At 55.7% G+C, this 19,478-nt stretch overlaps 1 protein-coding gene across 1 annotated transcript in view; it reads right to left on the bottom strand.

Moving 5' to 3' along the window:
- The window catches only part of Ncor2 (nuclear receptor corepressor 2), a 125,663-nt gene that overhangs the window by 71,254 nt on the left and 34,931 nt on the right, over window positions 1-19,478 (bottom strand). Inside the window, exons 6-10 of the mRNA XM_051162146.1 lie at window positions 16,040-16,164; window positions 11,192-11,244; window positions 4,928-4,994; window positions 1,309-1,481; window positions 371-464 (exon numbers count right to left, since the gene is read on the bottom strand). Of these exons, the coding sequence (XP_051018103.1) occupies window positions 371-464; window positions 1,309-1,481; window positions 4,928-4,994; window positions 11,192-11,244; window positions 16,040-16,164 (512 nt within the window). The remainder of the gene's footprint in view (window positions 1-370; window positions 465-1,308; window positions 1,482-4,927; window positions 4,995-11,191; window positions 11,245-16,039; window positions 16,165-19,478) is intronic.

Below are 19,478 nucleotides of genomic sequence, written 5' to 3'. Positions count from 1 at the left end.
TGCTCTCACTGATGGGCCCCCCTAACCAGTTCTGCCAAGCTCGGCCAACAGAGAGCCTGAACCATGGCAGTGGGCGAAGGAGGGCGGTTTGTGTGTGCTCATTTCTGTCCCTCAACCCAGCTTCCTGATATCCCTCTGGGCACCACAGGCTTAGACCAGTGAACTTCCCCAACTATGTCCTTCCAGGCCATCCTCCCTTTGCTGGCATCCCCATCAACTCTGCCCTTTGGGGATTGCCAGTATGCCCACACTGCTTCTGACACACGCCTGTCATCAGCCTCTGGACTGAAAGCTGTGGCAGGCAACGCACGTAAGGGACACAAAGAAGGACAGAGGCTATGGGGAGCCTATGGGGTCACTGTGGACTCACCTCCTGCTCAGACAAGCCATCGATGATCTCAGAAACCTCATGTTCACTGCGGGCAGCCGACATGGAGAGCCCGCTGCCACGCTGGCCCACCCTGCTGGAGACCAGAGGGACATAGTCAGGACCAGCAGTCTACTGAGAGGCTACGCTGGGACCATGAGGCAGAATATTCTAGAAGGTAAGTGCAGGTGAGTGGAGAGAGGAAAATCAAGGCTGGGCCTCCCACCTTCACATCTGGCTATAGGCTTGAAACCCAGGGAGGCTGGGGAGGCCCTCAGTATTGCTAACCCATGAGGCTTACAGGAGTAGCAGCCCACCTCCCATGAACAAAGGACAGACACACAACAGTAGCCCAAGGCTGCCTCCAGCCTGAGGGCCAGGAGCAGGTCTGTGAGCCTCAGGTAAGCTCCTGAAACCCATATTGCTGTTGTCAGTCAGCAAGACAAGCCCGATGAAGCTGGGGATGTAAGTGACCACACCTAACTAGGCTCATTCGTTGAGAACTTCTGCCCTCATGGCCACAGTGAGGAGCTGGGTGCAACCATCCCTGTAATGTGCCCCTTCATCCCCTGCCAGAGTCTCATTCAGCTGCTTTAAGGGGTATGGTAGGACTGAGGACAGCAAGGAGACACTCCTGAGTGATGGCTCTGGGCCCAGCAGGTGCTAAGGGTCCCTAGCTGTAAATATGAGGCTCTGTGATGCCACGTGGTATGGCTCAGGCCACCAAGGACCCACATGGACCAGCGCAGCCTTCACCTCCATATGCACTTGCACCTGGGTATGTTCCCTCCCATGGGCTCATCTCTGTGCCCTCATCCCCGGGCCCTCACTTCCGCCAGCACTCGCTCATGCATGTGTTCTTCCTAACGTGGGTTCATCTCTTTGCCCTCAGCTCCGCATACCCTCACCCCTGCATGCACTGTCCTCTGCGGCGCCCTTACCTCTGCATACGCTCCTGCAGCTCCCGCTGTTTGCGGATCTCCGGGAACTGTTTCTCGTAGTACTCCCTCACCTTGCTCTCCTTGGCCCTCCTCCGCGGATTGTTCTCAATACGCTCTACCTTCTTCTCCCATGCCTCCATGAGCTGGTCATAGCGCTGGCAGAAGCGCTGTTCCTGTGGTGGGTGGGAGGCACGGCCAGAAGGCAGCATGTTGGTGAGGACAGATACTGCCCACCGTACTCACATGGACAGACAGGGATGGACAGGTGCATACACTCACTCTGTCACAGTCACACAGCTGCTAGCCCCTTGGAAGCCATGCGTGTCCCACTGATATGACCACCAGAGGCAGACCTCTTCTGCAGGGGTATTATCCGGCTCAATAGCCACCAGCCCTGCCAAGTTTTCTCTCAGTCACAGAACCAAATGAGAAATATCCCTGGACCAAGAGGCTGTAGCCCATGCCTTGTGCCCACAATAGCCACAATGGACACTGCACAGCAGACCAAGCCAGGCCCCACCACTGTAAGAAGACGCCCTGGGCAGCATGGCTCTGTAGCTCTTGTGGCCCAGGAAAGATGTCCCCAGGGAGCATCCGCTTTCTAGGCAGTTCCTCGTCCCTGGTCTTTGCAGGGTCTAGCAGACACTGGGGAAGAAAGTTCTGCCCTCTTCTGCAAGATGAGGAAGTGCCCCTCCATGTCTAACCACTAAGCTGCCTCCCAACCAGCCCAGAGCACAGACACACCCCCTGTGTTGATCCAAGGAGACCATTCCAAACTTTCACCTCGAACAGTGGCAGAAGGACAAGAGACGTGGCCATATAACACCTTAGATATGTTCTTGTGCCCTGATACCTGCCAAAGTGTACTTAACCTCTGACCCCGAGCTCCCTGTATCTTTGGCTCAATAAGAGGTGAACAATAGCCCAGGGGTGTTGGACCCCAGCTGAGAGGACAGGCTGATATCACCAATCCAGCCTAGGCCCAAATGAAAGAGAGAGAACATTCTAGTAAGGCCAGAGGGTGGAGACAGCAGAGGACTCTGGAGCTAAGGGATGACCTATACCTTGCAGACAAGCAAAAGGGCCCCAAGACCTCAGGACCGTCCCACCTGCTCCACTGCCCCAGGCACCGGCACAAAGGCCCAAACAGCTCCCGGGGAGGAGGTTCTGTCTGCGTCAGGACAGTCTCTGTCTAGGTCAAGCCACAGTGTGGCCTGCCACAGTCTGTCTCCATCTACTGGGTGGTGCGTGTGGGCGGTGTGGGCGTTTGGTCCATGGAGGACCCACGGTGGGACACTGCTCTCGGGGAGAGAGCTCAGGCCCGGGGAGGAGGGCAGAGCTGCCTGTCTGTCAGTCTCTGCTGGGTGGCAATGTGGCTCACTGGTCTCTGGCACACCTGGCCCCATAAGAAGAAGTGAGGCAGGCTCCTCTCTGGGTAGCACCAAGGGCTCGCAGGGAATGGCGGCGTCCTGAGGTCTGACTCACAACAGAGGAGGGGAGCAGAGCTGAGTCGGGAAGGCCTGGGGTTGAGCCTCTCTGAGCTGGGACATGAGAAAACGAAGTGGCACTCCGAGCTCTTCATGCTTCTGCCTCTTGCAAAATGGAGGGCTTCCCTCCCTAAGGTGGGCCTGCTGGGCTGCAGAGCCGCCCTCCTCCCTCTTATCTCTAATAATATAGCCCCCCAAGTCATGCCAGAGTCATGGAGTTTAAGACTCCAAAGCCACCCCAAATCCTCCTCCACTCCAGTGGCTCCTTGCTGGAGCTGCAGAGACCTCTGACATGGGACCTCTGACAAAGCTGAGGCTGGAAGCTCAGGGCAGGCTGCGGGTGGCATTTGGGGATAGTGGCACAACTGTAGGGTGCTGAGTGGACCTCCATGCCTGCCTTCTCCTCACCCAACTGCAGCAGGGACCTGTGGTCCTGTGGTCTGCGCATGGTGCTCCTGGGGCTGCTCTCCCGTCTACATGCTAACAGTATATTTATCACGAATGCACTCGGTGGCCCCAGGCTGAGGATGGGCGTCAACAGTCCTCGGCCGAGTGCCTTGGGCTGCTGCCTGTCCCAGGTCCTTGACACCCGCCATGCCCTCGCTCAGCAAAGGTCTGCACCCACCTAGCTCTCTCCCTTTCGAGCTCCCCCCATCTCGGCATGGCCATTTCTCCTCTACTTCACAGGACACCATCCCCATCCCAAGCTCAGCTGGAACCTCATTCTCCACCCCGGAAGTCAGGATGAGAGGGTCTGAACACAGCCTCAGGAACCAGACAGGCCCGGTACCACAAGCTAACTTCTCTCCCTCAGCTTCCCTGCCTTAAATACAGGGCTCTGGGGACAAGCCCTGATTCATTCCACCTCAGTGCAAGCACAGCACTTAGTTGGCACCTTCTGTTTACTACATATCTGTAGGCACGGAGCAGCCCTGCAAGTACCAGGCTGGCCTGACTCTAAGAAGGGAGGCAGGGACCACCTTGCGGGCCCAGCTGACTCAGGCCAGGAAGGGTCAGGTGCAGGTGAGAGGAGCCTGTCAAAGTCAGCCTCCACCTTCTCTGCCTTTTCTGATTGTTCTCCTAGCCTCCCCACTCTCACTGCCTCCACCCCCACCCCCACCCCACTATCTCCCAGTAGCCCCCAGCTTGAGTGGAATGGATGATATCACCTCTGGCCAAAGCTTAACCCTAGTTCAGAGCTGGTATGGACCTGAGCCGCATAAAGGGCCTAGGAAAGGTAGTTTCCCCTAGACTCAGGACCACAAGGTAAACAGCATGTAGACCAGGGAGCTAAAGGCATGGAGGGAAGGCCTGATCAAAACAGCTACACAGTTCTGGCACTTCGTAAACAGGCGTGATGTTAAACTGTCAATCCTACGCTGGCAACTGAGGCAACACGACAGATACCTGGCCTCCATCCTTTACCCTGATCTCCCGTGGATCAAAGCGCAGCTGCTCAGGGTCCATCACATCCCTCATGGCACTCTATGAAGCAGGACCACTACCCAGGGGCCACAAACCAGACCAGACCAGGGGCCTCACTGCTTTCCAATGGCTGGTCCTGGCTGGGGGAGGGGAAGGCTCATTTCTCAGGGCACTCTCAGCTTCCATCTCTCCCTACAACCTTTCTGGGCACCAAAACCCATGATGGGATTTTAGGGTGCACCCAAGACCCCGTCCTTGGCTTCAGTGGCTCCCCTGCTCCCGCGGACTGGGAAGGGGTCAAGAGCCTAACCCTCAAGCCCGACCACCACAGCAGCTGCCGCCTTTCTGGCTCTTCTACAGCATTCTCTCGTGACCCAACACCCACCCCCAACAGCTGCAGAGCCAACAGGGACCTCAGGGCCTGGCTAGCATGGCCTCACACACTACACCGATAGAAGAGAGGGGACAGCCATGGGGACTCAGAGAGGGGCAGAATGGAAGCGGGACGCATCCCCTACTTTCATAAAGCACGGAAAAGACAGGACGGGAACAGACAGAAGAGACTGGGCTCACCCACTTGCTTGCCTGTGGTACGGAGAGGATGGGACTCACCCACTGTTTGCTTGCACATCGTATCGAAGGGGCAGAATCAGACTCACACATTGCTTGTACAGGCCATGGAGAGGACAGGGTGGGACAGGACTCACCCACTGCTTGCGTGCGTGGTTCCTCCGCTTGAAGTACAGGATCAGCTTCTTCCGCATCGCCTGGTTTCTGGGGAGCACAGACAGGGGTCAGGGATGGCCAGTTCTCAGCAGGAGCCCAGCTGACCAGCACTGGTCCTCAGTCAATAGGAGCCCACCCTGTTCCCCTCAAGATCCCAGTACCACCCACCACTCCTAGACCTCCCATGCTTGCCAACCTACCCATCCTCATCCTGCTGAGTCATAGCCACGGGTACCAATCAACAAAGTTCAACCCCTTGCTGCCTGGAGGCAAATGAGTCATGTGGCCTGGGCATTCCAGTGGCTGTGGCCTGGGGACCCTGTGCTGTGAGCTGCTAAAGGCATGGAGGGGTCTCTAGCTCTGGAGAGAAGGGCAGGCTCTACTCAGCATGGAACAAGCCACTTGACCACATAGGCCCCACAAAGCTCTGCAAGTACTACTGAGGAAAGGGGCGGGGAATTCTGAGAGGAGGAGAGAGAAAAAAGGGCGGAGACATTGGGAGAGGACCAGGGTCAGAGAGGGGGCAGGAGAGAGGAACTGGGAGAAGGAGAGGGAGAGACAGAAGAGAACAGAGATTTACCTCAGAATGGACAAAGATTTGGAAAATGGAGGTGGAGGGTAGAGAAAAGACACAGGCAGGCAGGAGAAAGTTCAGACTGCAAAGAGGGAACAGAAATCCTGAGGCACAGCAGATCCGGGATCCAGGACCCATGCACCCCACCCCATGCCCAAGCAACAGAGAGCCAGCACCTTCCCTATTCCCCACAACCCTAATATACAGCCGAGTGGTGCACCTGACCTCTGGGTGTTGTGGGAGACACAGACGGGCTGGCCTTGGGAGCAGCCACACTCCTGAACTTGCCCTCTCCACCCTGGGCTCATAGCTACATCACTTTTCGGGTGAGGGAGCCTCACCTTCCCCATACTGCCAGCATGTCCCCAACCCAACAAGAGGTGCTATTGCTGGGCCTCACCTAGGAGTGAGAGCCTGGAGGTCCTTTGCCTGTGATTCCCAGGTGTAGCTTGGTGTGTAGAGTACTGGCCTAGCAAGCACATAGCCATGGGTTCAATCCCAGGCACCACATGAAAAGGAGAGCAAGCCGGGCGTGGTGGCACACGCCATTAATCCCAACACTCCGGAGGCAGAGGCAGGCAAATCACTGTGAGTTCGAGGTCAGCCTGGTCTACAAAGCAGGACAGCCAAGGCTAACACAGAGAGATTCTGTCTCAAGAAAAAAAGAAAAAAGAAAAGAAAAGAAAAGAAAAGAAAGAAAGAAAGAAAGAAAGAAAGAAAGAGAGAGAGAGAGAGCGGCGGCCTACACTTGTAATCTCAGCACTTGGGAGGCAGAAGCAGAAGGATCAAAGTTCAGTTATTCTGCGCTGTACAGAGAGTCTGTGGAGATTCTGTGCTGAGGGGCAGCAAGAGGGCAAGAAAGGGTGCAAGAGAGCGAGAACAAGCAAGAGAAAGAGAGAGAGAATGCAGGCACCTCCCACTGCAAGAATTGAGAGCTACCAATCCTGATGCGCTACTGTACAAAAACCAGAAACTTCAGTGTGAAGACAGTAAAATCAGCTGGCCTGCTGTCAATCACCAACATGGGGGAAGCTCTGGGTCCAGGGCTTGGCAGGGTGAGATGAGGCTCAAGGAGAAGCTGACCCCAACTGTGCCAGGGGACAGGAAGATGCAGCCCCACACATGCCTGGTCAAAGAAGGGTGTTAGAAAAACTGTGCCTACTGTGGCAAAGGAGGCCAGCCTGACCCCCTGGTGGGGACGGCTACAGGACTGTTTGAGGTCACCAGGCCAGGGACATGTGGACTAAAGCTCTTGAAGGCTTGGCTGTGTGACCCTGGAGAAATTATTTGGCGCCTCTGAACCTCAAGAGACATGTTCCCAGTAATCTGGGTCCTGATCAAAGGCTTCCTGCCCATCCCGCAAACGAGATGGCCGGCCTAGGAAATGAGGGAAAGGAGAGCCTCCTTCTAGGCCTGAGAGAGCCGAGGTCTGGGGCTGCCTGCTGGCAGAGGCCGAGCAGGTAGGCAAAGCCCAGGCTGGCTGCCCAGCCCCATCTTGCTATGCTCTGACACTTGTCAGCCATCCAGCCATGGAGGCTCCTGCAGGGTCTGGCAGCTGCCATGAAGTCCTCCTACTACATGCCCTTGGGGCTGCCTTCCCTCTGTGGGGAGTCTAAGAAAACCAAGCCCCTAAGGCCAGGCTCCCAGTCCGAGTGGCAGGTGGCCTAGCAGAACCTCGGCAGCTACCGACATCCTCCAGGGCAAGGCATGGGAGACAAGTGGCACACAGGTGACCTCCACAGGTCTGCAATCACCCACACCAGGAAGCCAAGCATGAAATTAACTTGAAAGTCATGGCCAGGCACGCAGGCAGAGAAATTAAAATGACAGGGGCCAGGTCCCCAGGGAAGGGACACTTCCCATCTCTCAGCAATTATAGCAGACAGCCAAGGAGCAGTGACGGGCTCTGCTTCCTGGGTGGGGGAGCTCCCCACCAACCCCCAGATCAATCTCACTGTCCTTGTCACAGCTGTCACACTGCACACTGAGTACTGAGCTTGCCATCTCCCCACTGCAAGCGGGGACTCATTCAGTGCTGTCTCCCAGGGACAGACAGTGCCTGGTGTGGACCAGACATACAGAGGCATGTTTGGTGAGAGGGACTGACTGAGGAGTCACTGTTTCTATGGTTAGAGACTGAGAACAACACCCCCACCCCCAGCGAGGGTACAGACATCAACTTGAGGGGTTGTTAACACAGTGGGCCCTCAGTGGTCCAGGGCTAGTCGCAGCTGACAGACTAAGATAGGAGCCCTGCTCTGCACTGCCACATGTCAAACCAAAGACAGCAAGCTTCGGCACTACTGGTTTGCATACCTCCCGGTGATGGGCCGCTCACTACCTCCATGAGCAGCTCTGACAACACTGTTTCATGCAGGGTTTGTCTGTCTGTCCAACTCTTGCTAGACAGCCCAGGCTAGCCTCGAATTCATTCCTACAGTCTCAGCCCCAGAGTGCTGGGATTGCAGGCGCACGCCCAACCTGACTCTAGTCAGGTCTACTTCATCCGAGCTGAGTCTGCAGCCACATGACTCTAAAGGTCTTGGCTCCACCTTCAGGGAATTCTCCTCATGACCCCCAACCCCTAGAAGGCTGAGCATTCTGGATCTTTCTCAGTCTATTAGGCAGTAGCCCCAAAGGCCCTCAGGCCTCTGCAAGGACCTCATCCACCCCTAGGCCTGGGAGCTCCTGACACTTCACCTAGGTCACATGGTCACTACCTTCTAAGAAACTTCCGGAGCCTGAGCCTCATCCTGTCACAGGGCTTGCCACCCAGGGCCCCTCTGGGAAGAGTCTCGGTCTGGAAGAAGCCACCCACACCTTTAGAGCTTGTACTCTGCACCCCATCCTGCCTACTGCACCCACCCCAGGACTGTGAGCCACTGGAATGGCTCAGCCCATACATATCCCTGAGAAATATCCAAAACATGGAAGGCCACAGAGGAGACGGCTAGAGAGGTCCTTGAATAGGAAGAAATAAAAAGTCACAGAATCCCCTGACACTGTGCTACAGAGCTCCTGCTCACTGGCTCACACCTCAACGACCAAGTGAAAGCCTCGTCCAGACTTTAAAGCATGAGCTGTATACAAACTGTCTAAAAGCTGCTTCAAATGAAAATTAAAAAGCAAAGCAGGTAGATGTCAGGACCCCTGTGCCCCAGCCTCAGGCCTCACTTGTCACTCAGACTCAACCGCAGGCCACACCTAGGCGGTAGGAATGGGGGTGAGGGAGCGAGCCTCTGCACCTAGGCGGTAGGAATGGGGGTGAGGGAGCGAGCCTCTGCCGTCTCCTCAGTGAGCGATGGTACTGTTTCACCAGTCTCTGCTGTCTCCCCAGTGAGCGATGGTACTGTTTCACCAGTCAAGAGGCAGCTTTGCGCTCTCACATAGCACCCAAGCCTGGAGCTCGTGCCCTAACCCTTCCCACCTCACCGCCTTAGCTCTTTAGGGCTTTCCCACGGTGTCCCAGGACCTTTCCCCCAGTGGCCATCAGAGTGAACCTGAAGATAAACTCCCAGCCCAGCACGTCCCACGTTAAAGGCCACATCTTTGTAGATTGGTGACCAAGCCGGAAGGACAAGAAGCATGCACCCTCCTGGGCCTGACTGATACTGCCTGTGGCTGAGGCGGCCTGCACTCTCAACCAGCGCAGCGCAGCACAGCCCCAGGGCCTTTGCACCGCTGCTCCCATCTGCCTGGGATGTTCTACGCGGCCGAGCAGCTGCTCAGGCTTCAGCCAGGACATCCTGCCCTGGTCTCTGGCCAGAGTTCCTTCCCTCTCCAGTCACTCTCTCCTCAGGACTTCTTTACAGTGTAAGACAGTGTGGATTTAACATGGCAACAGTGGCCATAATGTTAATGGTGCCTACAGCAAGCCCCAGCGCTCTAAGCATGAGACAGCCCATGACGCACTCACAGACGGGCTTGCTAAACAGAAAACTGCTTATGTAAAAAAAAGGCCACTCCCTCAGAGTCATAGATGACTTAATAGCTAGACTCCTGTGGCTGAGTGGCTACCACAACTGGCACAGGTTCGAGACAAGAGCACCCCACTTTCCTTTCTTCTGTCTTTACTTACTCATTTTTTAAACGCATTGGGGTCTTGCTGTTTGTTTGTTTGTTTATTTGTATGGTTGCTGGGGTCTTACTTTGTAACCTTTTACTCAACAGCCTCCTACTTCAGCCTCAAGAGGCAAAGGGCATCAAAGAAACCCATTCCATCAGCACTGGTGACACTGGTCACAGTTTAGTTAAGGCTAATGCCACCTGTGCTACCCAGGGCATACACCTCTTTGGCTTGGGATCATGGCTGTTTCTATAAACTGAAACATCCCATAACGAACACCACTTACTTTAAGCAATGAAAGCCTCACAAAATCAGCAGCCTGTTCCATGGTCATCGGCTACGTCAGACCTGGTACGGCAGCACATGCTGGAAGCCCAGCACATACAAGGTTCCAGGGTGGCCAGGGCCACCCAATGAGACCTTGTTCCAACATCATAAGAAACCCACAAAGGCCAGGGCTGAACAAGCTTCAGGAGAACAGAGATTTTCTTGGTTACTGAATCCCTTACTTTTCCCCGTTGCTTGTCAAAATCCAAGCAGGGGACAGACCTGGCAACATCAGTGAGTGAATGACCAAGTGACCAAGTGAGTGAGTGAATAAGTAAAATGAATGGCTCAAAGCCTGGCTCGGTGACACATGTCCCCCTGGACCCCAGAACTGTGACAATCCCCTCCTCTATGTCCTGCCATCATCCCTCTCCCCATGGGGATCAGGGCCAGCTGGGCAGGCTCCACACACAAAGAAGCACAGAGACGTGGGCCCAGACCAGTGATAGGACCACAGGCATGGCAGTAGGTGGACCCAATACTGCATGCAGGTGCAGGGCCCTCAGGGTGAGCAAAGAACGATGCTCCAGGAGACAAAAGAGGTAGCTGGTGTGTGACCACACAACTACTAAAGCCATATAATCATCTCTTAGAGCCAAGAACGACACTAGCTTCCAGGACACTGACCAGATCACAGTATCACCGCCTACTGAGCCCACCAAGCCATGCTCCACTGCCACCAGCCAAAACCTGTGCACTGCCACAATGGCAAACTTAACACTTAGGGCTGGGTCCCTAAGACCCTCGCCTCCAGCCCTCCCCACACCTAATACACCACGATGTGCTCCAGACCTTTCCACCTTTTGGTTTCTGGATGATGAGAAATGTCTCTCCTCCAGAGCCCACTGATGGGAGCCACTCCCACTGAAACACCCCAGGAAGCTAGCCATCTTCCCACAGCGCCCCCTGCAACTCCCAGCGTAAGGACACCAGCGCAACCTGGCATCCCTGCTGCGCCTAAGAGACATTAGCTCTTCCCAACCTCCATCTGGAAAAGGCTCATCACTGGAACATGGCCTGTGAGGTCTATGGATTAGTGCTTCAGCTACTCCATTGGACACCAAGCGTGTGCCACCACAGTCGGCAGCTAATCGTTCCGGAGCTGGCTTTCCTCTGCAGAGCCTGTCTCCTGACACCATGGCCTCCCACCTCCAGGCTCTGTTCCCTAGCGACAAGGCACCACTCCTTCTGCCCCCACCCCCAGGCCTACTTTGAGCCCATCTTGGGCTTGATTCATGATCCCCAGAACTGGGTTGGTACCCTGAGGCAGCAACTCACATTTTGATGTTTTCATGGTACTGGCGTGTGTCAGAAGGCTGGTTGTACAGAGGCTGCAGAGGAAGAAAGAAGCACGTCAGATGTATGGGGCAGGTGCTGGGGTGGTGTGGGCTAGTGTCAGGAGCCAGAACCCAGACCACGTGCCCGCAGACCCAGAGCCTGCAGCCCGGGCACCAGTAGCCGTCCACTGGCAGAAAAATCAGACACTAGGAGTGCGATCAAGGACACAGGGATAAGCAAGACCTGACCAGGAAAAGGCTGTAAGTATGTTACAGGGACCAGGCCCGGAACCCTTCCTAGACAAAATAATTTATGGCAAGATGCTTAGGGTTAACTTGGCATCACCATGGAAACCCACAGCCCTAGTGCTAGCGAGGCCTCTTCCTCTGGACCACATAGACCAAAACAACCAAGAGTGAGAAGCTGAAGGCAGCAGGTGACAGACACAGACAACATAGCCTCTGAAGAGCCCAGCTACAACTGCCAAGAAGTGACCTCTCTCTCCCCACTGGCCTGCAGCAGGCCACTAAGGCCTCAGCTCTGGGCAGAGGAAACTGGCCTGAGGTGTCAGATGCTCGTGAGTCCTGGGTCACGTACCCGAACAAGTGTGCACAAGGTGTCCATAGTGGCAGCAGATAGTAAGTTGGAGAAATGTCAGCCTTGTAAGGAACAAGAGTGAGCCTAGGGCTGGAGACACCTTAGGCTCCCTCAGCAGGGAACCCCAGAGCCAGGGCCACATTCATGGGAGAACAGAGCTTCAGAATACAGAAAGAACAGTGGGCGGTCTGGGACCCACCACGTGTAAGGAGGCTGTGTCAGTGGTCTGCATGCTCCTTGCAATGGCTTCCTCTGTCCAAAATATGGACCTCACACAGCCTGCTGGAGAGGCCAAGGGTGAAGTAGAAAGCTGCTCACTACCTCCCAGAGGTCTCTGCTGCCTTCCAGACAGCAGAGACAAGGGCTTTCACTACAGTGGTTTCTCACATCGCAGTCACTATCCACTGCACAGACGGGGAGCTTGAGGTCAGTGGCAAAACACGGGCCACAGCCTGAACAACACCCTACAAGGGCTCTGCATCGCCTCCCCACCCCCGCCCGGCTGCATCTCATGCCTGCCTCCCTGCACCCTTTCCTTCCTGTGCACCCATGCCCACAAGAACCTCACAACATCCTAGGTCTCCGGGCAAGGTAGACACTCAAGGCTCCAAGGGGAAAATTTCCACAGGTGGCAGACATGGCTCTAGGCTAGTGTGGGAACCATACCAGCCTTCTTCCCCTAACAGGCCCTGACTGAGCAGAGAGACAAGGCAGGCGCAGCCAGGCTGGCATCATGGACACCAGTTCTTCCACCTTATGGCAACTCACCAGGGGCTCAGACAGCCAGGCTAAACTGCGCTCCTGATGATGAGGAATCATGGGCCAGCACCTCCTATGGGCACAGAGCCTGAAACAAGGAAGGATCCCTAGCCTAGGAGGGAAAGAATGAATGGGGCAACAAGAGGGCCCGCAGCTAGACTCACTGCAGAATTGCCTAGTGGGGAGAAAAGGTCTGATACTGCAGAAGAAGCTTGAAAGGCCACATCTCAGACGTGCAGGGGCTTATGAAGATGACTCTTCCTGGTACCCAGGGCAGCTGTGTGTTTCCTCAGATGCCAATTAAAACAAATGCTACTGTAAATGGGTAATGCTTAAGCTCAGGCTCCAGGGACACACAAGTCTGAATTTCTTCATCTAGGAAATGGGCGCAGAGCGGAGAACCCACCTTATAGCATGTGCAGACAGCCCTGAACATTCCAGATGCACTGCCAGTTTGCCATTGTTTGGTTATAAAGATGTCAAACAGCCCTACTGGGGCAGGAAGAGGGTGTGGACTCTGATCCACTGACCCCAGCACAGGGCAGTAAGCAAAACGTGCGTCAAGCATGGGAGGGCAAAAGGAACACCCACATCCAACAGAGCAGCAGGGGACAGACTCTCCCCCCCACCCCCCGCAATCCCACTCCTAGAGAGTGAGGAAGAAGCTGTGACCCTAGGCACTAAGGGGCTCTGCTGCCCCAGTGAGGACCTTGTAGGGAAACCGCCGCGCCCCCCCCCCCCCGGGCTCAGCACTGGGGCAACACCTTGTGGCCATCTTCACAGGGACAAAGGGCAGGACCTGGGGAGGGACAAGGACTCCTAGTGGCTTACATCTTGCTGCAGTGAGGGCAGGGCTACCCTCTCCATTACAGACAAGCTGTTAGAGCTGCACATTGGAGCCCTGGACATCCATGGGCGTGAGTGTCCTTCAGCCTGGCTATAAGCCAGCTTTTGGGGTGATAGCCCAGCCCATGGGGACACTGGGCACTCAGAATAACACCTTAGAGCAGGAAGGAAGCCAAGTGACTCAGAGCTGTGCAGCATCCCACCACCGCCTCCCACCTGGCCGGCCTGGTCCCTGCCCAGGACAGAGCCCTCGTGGGACACACTGGGCTGTGGGGGTCATGTATACAATGCCTACATAGAGGTCTTCAGACTTTACCCTGGCTCCCAAGGCAGAATCCCTGAAGCTCCTACCTCCCTATCTTCCTCCCTCTGGGGTACATAGGGCAAGATGGTCACTCCCTTGTCACTGCTGTGCCAAGGATCCTGGATGCACTCAATAACTGAGGAGAGAAGAGCCCTGACTGTCTTAGTTAACATTAACTGTCAACCTGACACCACCTAGGGTCATCTGAGAGAAAAACCTAACTGAGGAACTTGCCTAGATAGGACTGTCCTATGGGCACGGTCCTAGCTGTTAATTGATGCAGAAGGGTCCAACCCATTGTGGGCAGCACCATTCCCTAGGCAAGTGGTCCTGGGCTGTATAAGGAAGCTAGAAAGCCATGATGAGCTTGTGAGGAAGCAAAAAAGAAGTGTTCCTCTCCAGTTTCTGCCTCAGGTTTCCGCCTAAGTCCCTGCCCTGACTCCCCTCAGTGATGGACTGCGGCAGGTAAGCTGGAAGAAACCCTCCCCTTCCCTGAGCGCTTCGGCTCTGGGTGTTGTAGCACAGCACCAGAATTCATGGTGGCCCAACAACCAAAGCCAAGTCAGCAGCATCTTGGCGTGTACAGTACAGTGCTAGCCCTGCATATACATGGCAGCCCTGGGAAGACCTGGCCACACTCAGGCTGGCACGCTCCTTCCTTCATCTCTCTTTGTGTGATGCTGGGCAAAGTGCCACCCTTCCTGAGCCTCTTCCAGAAAATGAGGAAGGTGGCAATACCCAGAGAACTAGTACAGCAAGTGACCATCAGCAGCAGGTGACCCCTCCCTGTCCTTATCGCAGGCCATCAGCGCCCCCGACGCCTCAATCCAGACACCAAAACCACCAGGGAGCAGCTGCCATGAGCGCCTCAAGCAACAGACATTACCCCAAGAGCAAAAAGATCATGTCCCCCCGCCACACACACATACATACACACGCACACATGCTAATGCACACCCCCTGAATCTGGACAGGATGGCAGAAAGAGAAAACCCCCACTAACAGCAATATACTACGAGGCAGCCACCTTAGAAACCAGCCAGAAACTTCTAGAGAAGGAAAACAACAACAACAACAACAACAACAACGGAAAAAGCAATTTTCCTCCCAGGCATATACTCAAGAGAGACAAATGCTGCCTGTCCCTGCTCTGGTGGTGCGGCTTTATTCCCAGTTGACAAAAATAAAAAGCCACCCAGTGTCATCAGCTGAGAAAGGAAGGTAAGATGCAGTCCTGCCAAGAGATAAAGCACCGACACAGGCCATACTGTATGAGAACCTAAGGCACCCGATGCTGGAGGGGGGGGGGGAGGCGCGCCAGGGGGGTCCCGGGGGGGGGGGGGGGGGGGAGGCAGAAAAAAACGAGAGAGAACAAAAGGCCATGGGCTGCGTGGCTCCATTCAGAGGGAAAAACCAAGAGTGATGACACAGGGCTCCTTTAGACTGTGGTATCACAGGCATCTGGAAGGATGACCTATACAGACAGCGGGTAGTACAACTCGGTGACTAGTGTAGGAAAGAAGCGAGAGACGCCTCACCCCCCACGCCCGTGATGGCACAGCAGCTCTGCCCAGGTCCCAGGTGCAGGAAGGGGTCATAGAGCCCACCATGGGCTGTACAGGAGCTCAGCACTCATCTGTCCGCTCTAGATTCTTTGGGGACAGACTGTGTTAGGGTACACCATAGACCTGGCCAGGAGGTCCCCTCCCAATTGCCTTCCCCAAGCACACAGTGCCCAGGACTCATCTACAACCCTAGAGTGCTTGCATGCACCGGAGACGCACATCCACCCTGTCCACCAATGAGCCAGCAACACCTGCCACCTGTGGCTGATATGAACCAATACTGCACCATCAAGTGCAGGGGGGGAGGGGAGGGGTGGCACCTCTGCCCCATCCACCCCAGCAGATCCCCTGAGGCCAGGGCTGCTTCCCTACCCTGCAGTGGCACAGCTGAGGCCAGCAGGAGGGTGATAACAACCATTACAGTCATGGCTACCCTTCCTTCCACAGGCAGGCACTGTCCCAGGCAGCAACACAGAAAAGTCAACACAGCCCTCAAGCTCAGAGAAGGGACTACAGACCAGCCAACTGTGGGCAGGCTTCAGGCTTCGGAGGCAGGGACAGGCTCGCAGCCCAGCAGCCCAGCAGCCACTCAAGAGTTATCTGCTAACAGCGCCCTTATCAGGAGGTGTTGTTTCCTGACTTCTCTTGGGACAGTGCTGGGCAGTAGATGACTTCCTCCTCCATTTCCCCCTCCCCCCAACACCTGCTGTCCAACCCAATTCCTCCACCCCACTCCTCCCATCCCCCCCTCCCCCAACCCAGCCAAGCCTGGCTCACCAGCTCCACCTGGGGCCCCAGACCTTCCAGGATCCTATGCGCGGCTTCAGCTTTCTTCTGTGGGGCAGAGAGAAGAGTAGAATTAGACAAGGGTTCACATTGGCGGCAGTGCCTCCGGAATGAGGCTAGATCCCATTCAACAGGAAGGACCCCAGTCAACCCTGCGGAAGCCCCCCACTCCCTCCCAGGTTGGCCCTAGCTAGGGACCTGACCATGGCTAACCAGCTACAGCCTCGCCCGCTACCTTCTGCCAGGCTTGGATGCCTCTGGTGTCTGCTGACCTCAGAGCCAGAGCAGCGGGAGGGGACACCGGAGCCTTCTAGGATCCCATCTCACAATAGGATGACTATTTCTGGCCTCTATCTCCTCCCTTCACAAACCAGGACTCATTAGGAAAACAGAAGCGTGCTGCAGAGGGCCCCATGGCTGTGGGGGCCCCCCTCAATAGGCTAGATCTCATCTTCTCAGGCCAACGATGAAGACAACATTGTGCCTCCGCCTGGCTATCTGCCCAGACTGGGACCACCAGGGCCGACTCACAGGAAGCAGGGAGTGGAGGGGAGGGCGCAGGGAGGGGGCACACAGGGACTGGAATCAGGGACACAGAGGCGAAGCCTGAGACCATGTCCAGAAAGCAGAGTGGAGCAGGCAGGTGCTGGAGAGTCACCATCGTCACCCGAGAGCTTTCCGAGACCGGACGACCTCAACCCACTGGCATCCAGCAGGGACAGTGGGTTGTGGGTGGGCTCAAGCTGGCAAGTAGACCAACCTCTGCCTAGAACAGTACCCCACTATTGGCTCCTCTGTGCAGAGCCTCGGGGTGTGACCAGGGTACAAGATGAGGAGCCAAGCCAGAAGTACTGATTCAGCTATGACATATCAGTGTGTATTGCACAGCTCTGTGGGAATCAGCACTAACTTTGTGTTTAGGCAAAAGGGGTGGACACCAAACATGGCAGGGCCACCCGGAACTATGCTCGCACAGCTGGAGCGGGGTCTTGGATCTGGGGGTTCTAGGATCCTGTGCCCTGTAAACCATAGAAGCTTGTATGAGGATGTGCTGCAAGTCTGCTGTCCCTCTTTGGGGACAGGGGACACCCCAGGAAGGGTGGCTGAGACCGCAGAGGCAGTGACTGCCTCAAGCTCACTGCCTTTCATACCACTTCCCACCCCAAGTCAGTCAGTCAGTCAGTCAGTCAGTCAGTCTGTCAGTCAGTCTGTCTGTCTGTTTCTCTCTCTCTCTCTCTCTCACACTCACACACACACACACACTCACACTCCCTCACCATCTTCTGCCTCCTAGGAAGCTGCCCCTCCCCCAGCTCTGCTACTTCCTAACTCCACAGGTCTAGCCACTTATAGGCCCTTCCACTTCTTCCCAGCTGCCCATGCTGTTCCGACCACCTGCCAAGCTCCACCCACCTTCCTCTCCAGAGCCCTGAGGCTACCCTCACCTGACCTCATGCTGCCCTGCTTGCCAACACACTGGATAGAGACAGCCACGAGATGGAGGCCCCAGGGAGGTGGCTGCCCTGCTAGGCTCACCTCCCTGGTGTGGACACAAGGGACAAGGCAGCAGCCTCATCGCCCAGGCCTAACTGAGCCCCTCACACCTGCTCCAGGACAGGACCACAGGGCTCTCAGTGGACCTACAGCCTGACTCTGCCCGGTCACTTCCCAGCCTGGCTCCTTGGCTGCCCCATCACACTGGCACACAGCAGGCACTTGGCCACCACACCAACACCAGCTCTGGCCTACAGCAGGCTCCCAAACATTATGATCTGTCATCCTTATGAAGAGACAAAGCCAACTCATTGTAGATGCTGGTACATACTCATCAGAGCCTCGCCAGCCTCGCCCAAGGGTGAGTAGGACAACTTGGAAGTCTAGTAGGGCAGCTTCAAACTGCAGGCAGAGGACGGAGGTCACAGGGACACACCCCAATCAAGGAGACCAGCCAAACCCCCTAAGCCTCAGCCCTGACTACAAAAGCACAGGCTGTTTGAAGGTCTGACCCTATAGAAAGTAGCCAGAGCCAGAGAGACACCACTGCCTGAGGCCACCAGGCAGCGTGCCCAGAGAAATGAGCAAGAAGAAATCAAGAGTTGTTTTTTGCAGGAGCCAAAGACCCTGGGGCCAGGTGGGGCCAGCAAGGCCTCAGTCACCACCAGATACTGCATGATCTCCTGATGTCACAGGCAAGCCCTGGCGGCATCTAGACCAACACACTCAGTGTGCGCATGTGTCTACATGAGCCCAGGCTGTGCACACATAGCCACACATGTGCCAAGAAGACACAAGTGTATGCCATGTAAACGCACAGTGACCCCATGGGCCTGCCCACCCCAGGCCCTTCGTTGGTCAAACATATACACATGCACACACACTCACACACACAGAAAGGGGGGCAGGTATGATGAGCAGAGGTGTGTGGCCCCTGCCATCCAGTCCCCATCCTACACCCATTCTGGCCCCCCTCCCTCCCTGACTCTGGTGCACCCCTGCACCCCTCCTGTGCTGCCCACAAACTCCCAGGGAAGTGGAAAAGCCGCTAGCTGGCCTTGAGGACAGATGTGCTCCAGATACACAAGGCCTTGGGCAACCCCCTCCCCCCCGCCAGGACAGGAACAGAAGAGGCAGGCTCTTGTCCCGCCTCTTTGCAGAGGCAGCTGCTAGGAAGAGGGATTAAAACTTAATCCTATTGATCACAGGGAGCTCGAGGCCTTGCCATTCCTCAGGGGAAGCTGGGGAGGCAGCTCCAGGCTCATGGCTCTAGTGCAGCAGAGGGACAAACAATTGTGTCACACATCTCCTGGCCCTCTTGACAACCCTGAGTGCCTACCTACTATGCCTGGCTATGATGCCGCCCTTAGCTAGGAGAAGGGCAGGCACAGGTGGGGAGGTGTTCGGGGTTAGAGGAAAAGTGGAGGAGGACCTCACTCAAAGAGGGATAGCTGAGGGCCTGGAGAGATGGCTCAGTGGCTAAGAGCAGTGTCTGCTCTTCCAAAGGACACAAGTTCAATTCCCAGTGCCCGCATGACAGCCACACCTATCTGTAACTTCAGTTCCAAGGGATCTGACAACTTTACAATAATGCACATAAAATAAAAATAAACAAAATTAAAAAAAAAAAAAAGGATGCCTAAGTAAAGGGTAGCAGGAAGGCGGCCTTGGGAACATGCATCCACCGTGGATGGAGAGAGCCACAGTTCACTGGCCCCTTCCCTGACAGGTTCCTGAAGCCAGTTCAATCTGTCTGTCCCAGACCCAAATTTAACCTGCTGTGCAATCTCAGGCAGGTTCCCTGCCCTCTCTGAGCCCCAATGTCTCCCTTACCTCCTTCGGAGCCTGAGGCAAGCTGGAGCCAAGCCTAGCCTCTCCCAGGCTCCCTCTCTGGGCTTTGATTTCTTATTCTCAGATACAGACAAAGTTTGATCTC

The sequence above is a fragment of the Acomys russatus genome, chromosome 19 (assembly GCF_903995435.1).
Source record: "Acomys russatus chromosome 19, mAcoRus1.1, whole genome shotgun sequence".
NCBI classification, from domain to species: Eukaryota; Metazoa; Chordata; class Mammalia; order Rodentia; family Muridae; genus Acomys; species Acomys russatus.
The sequence above is the reverse complement of the archived record's forward strand: the minus strand, read 5'-3'. Positions and strand labels throughout refer to the sequence as shown.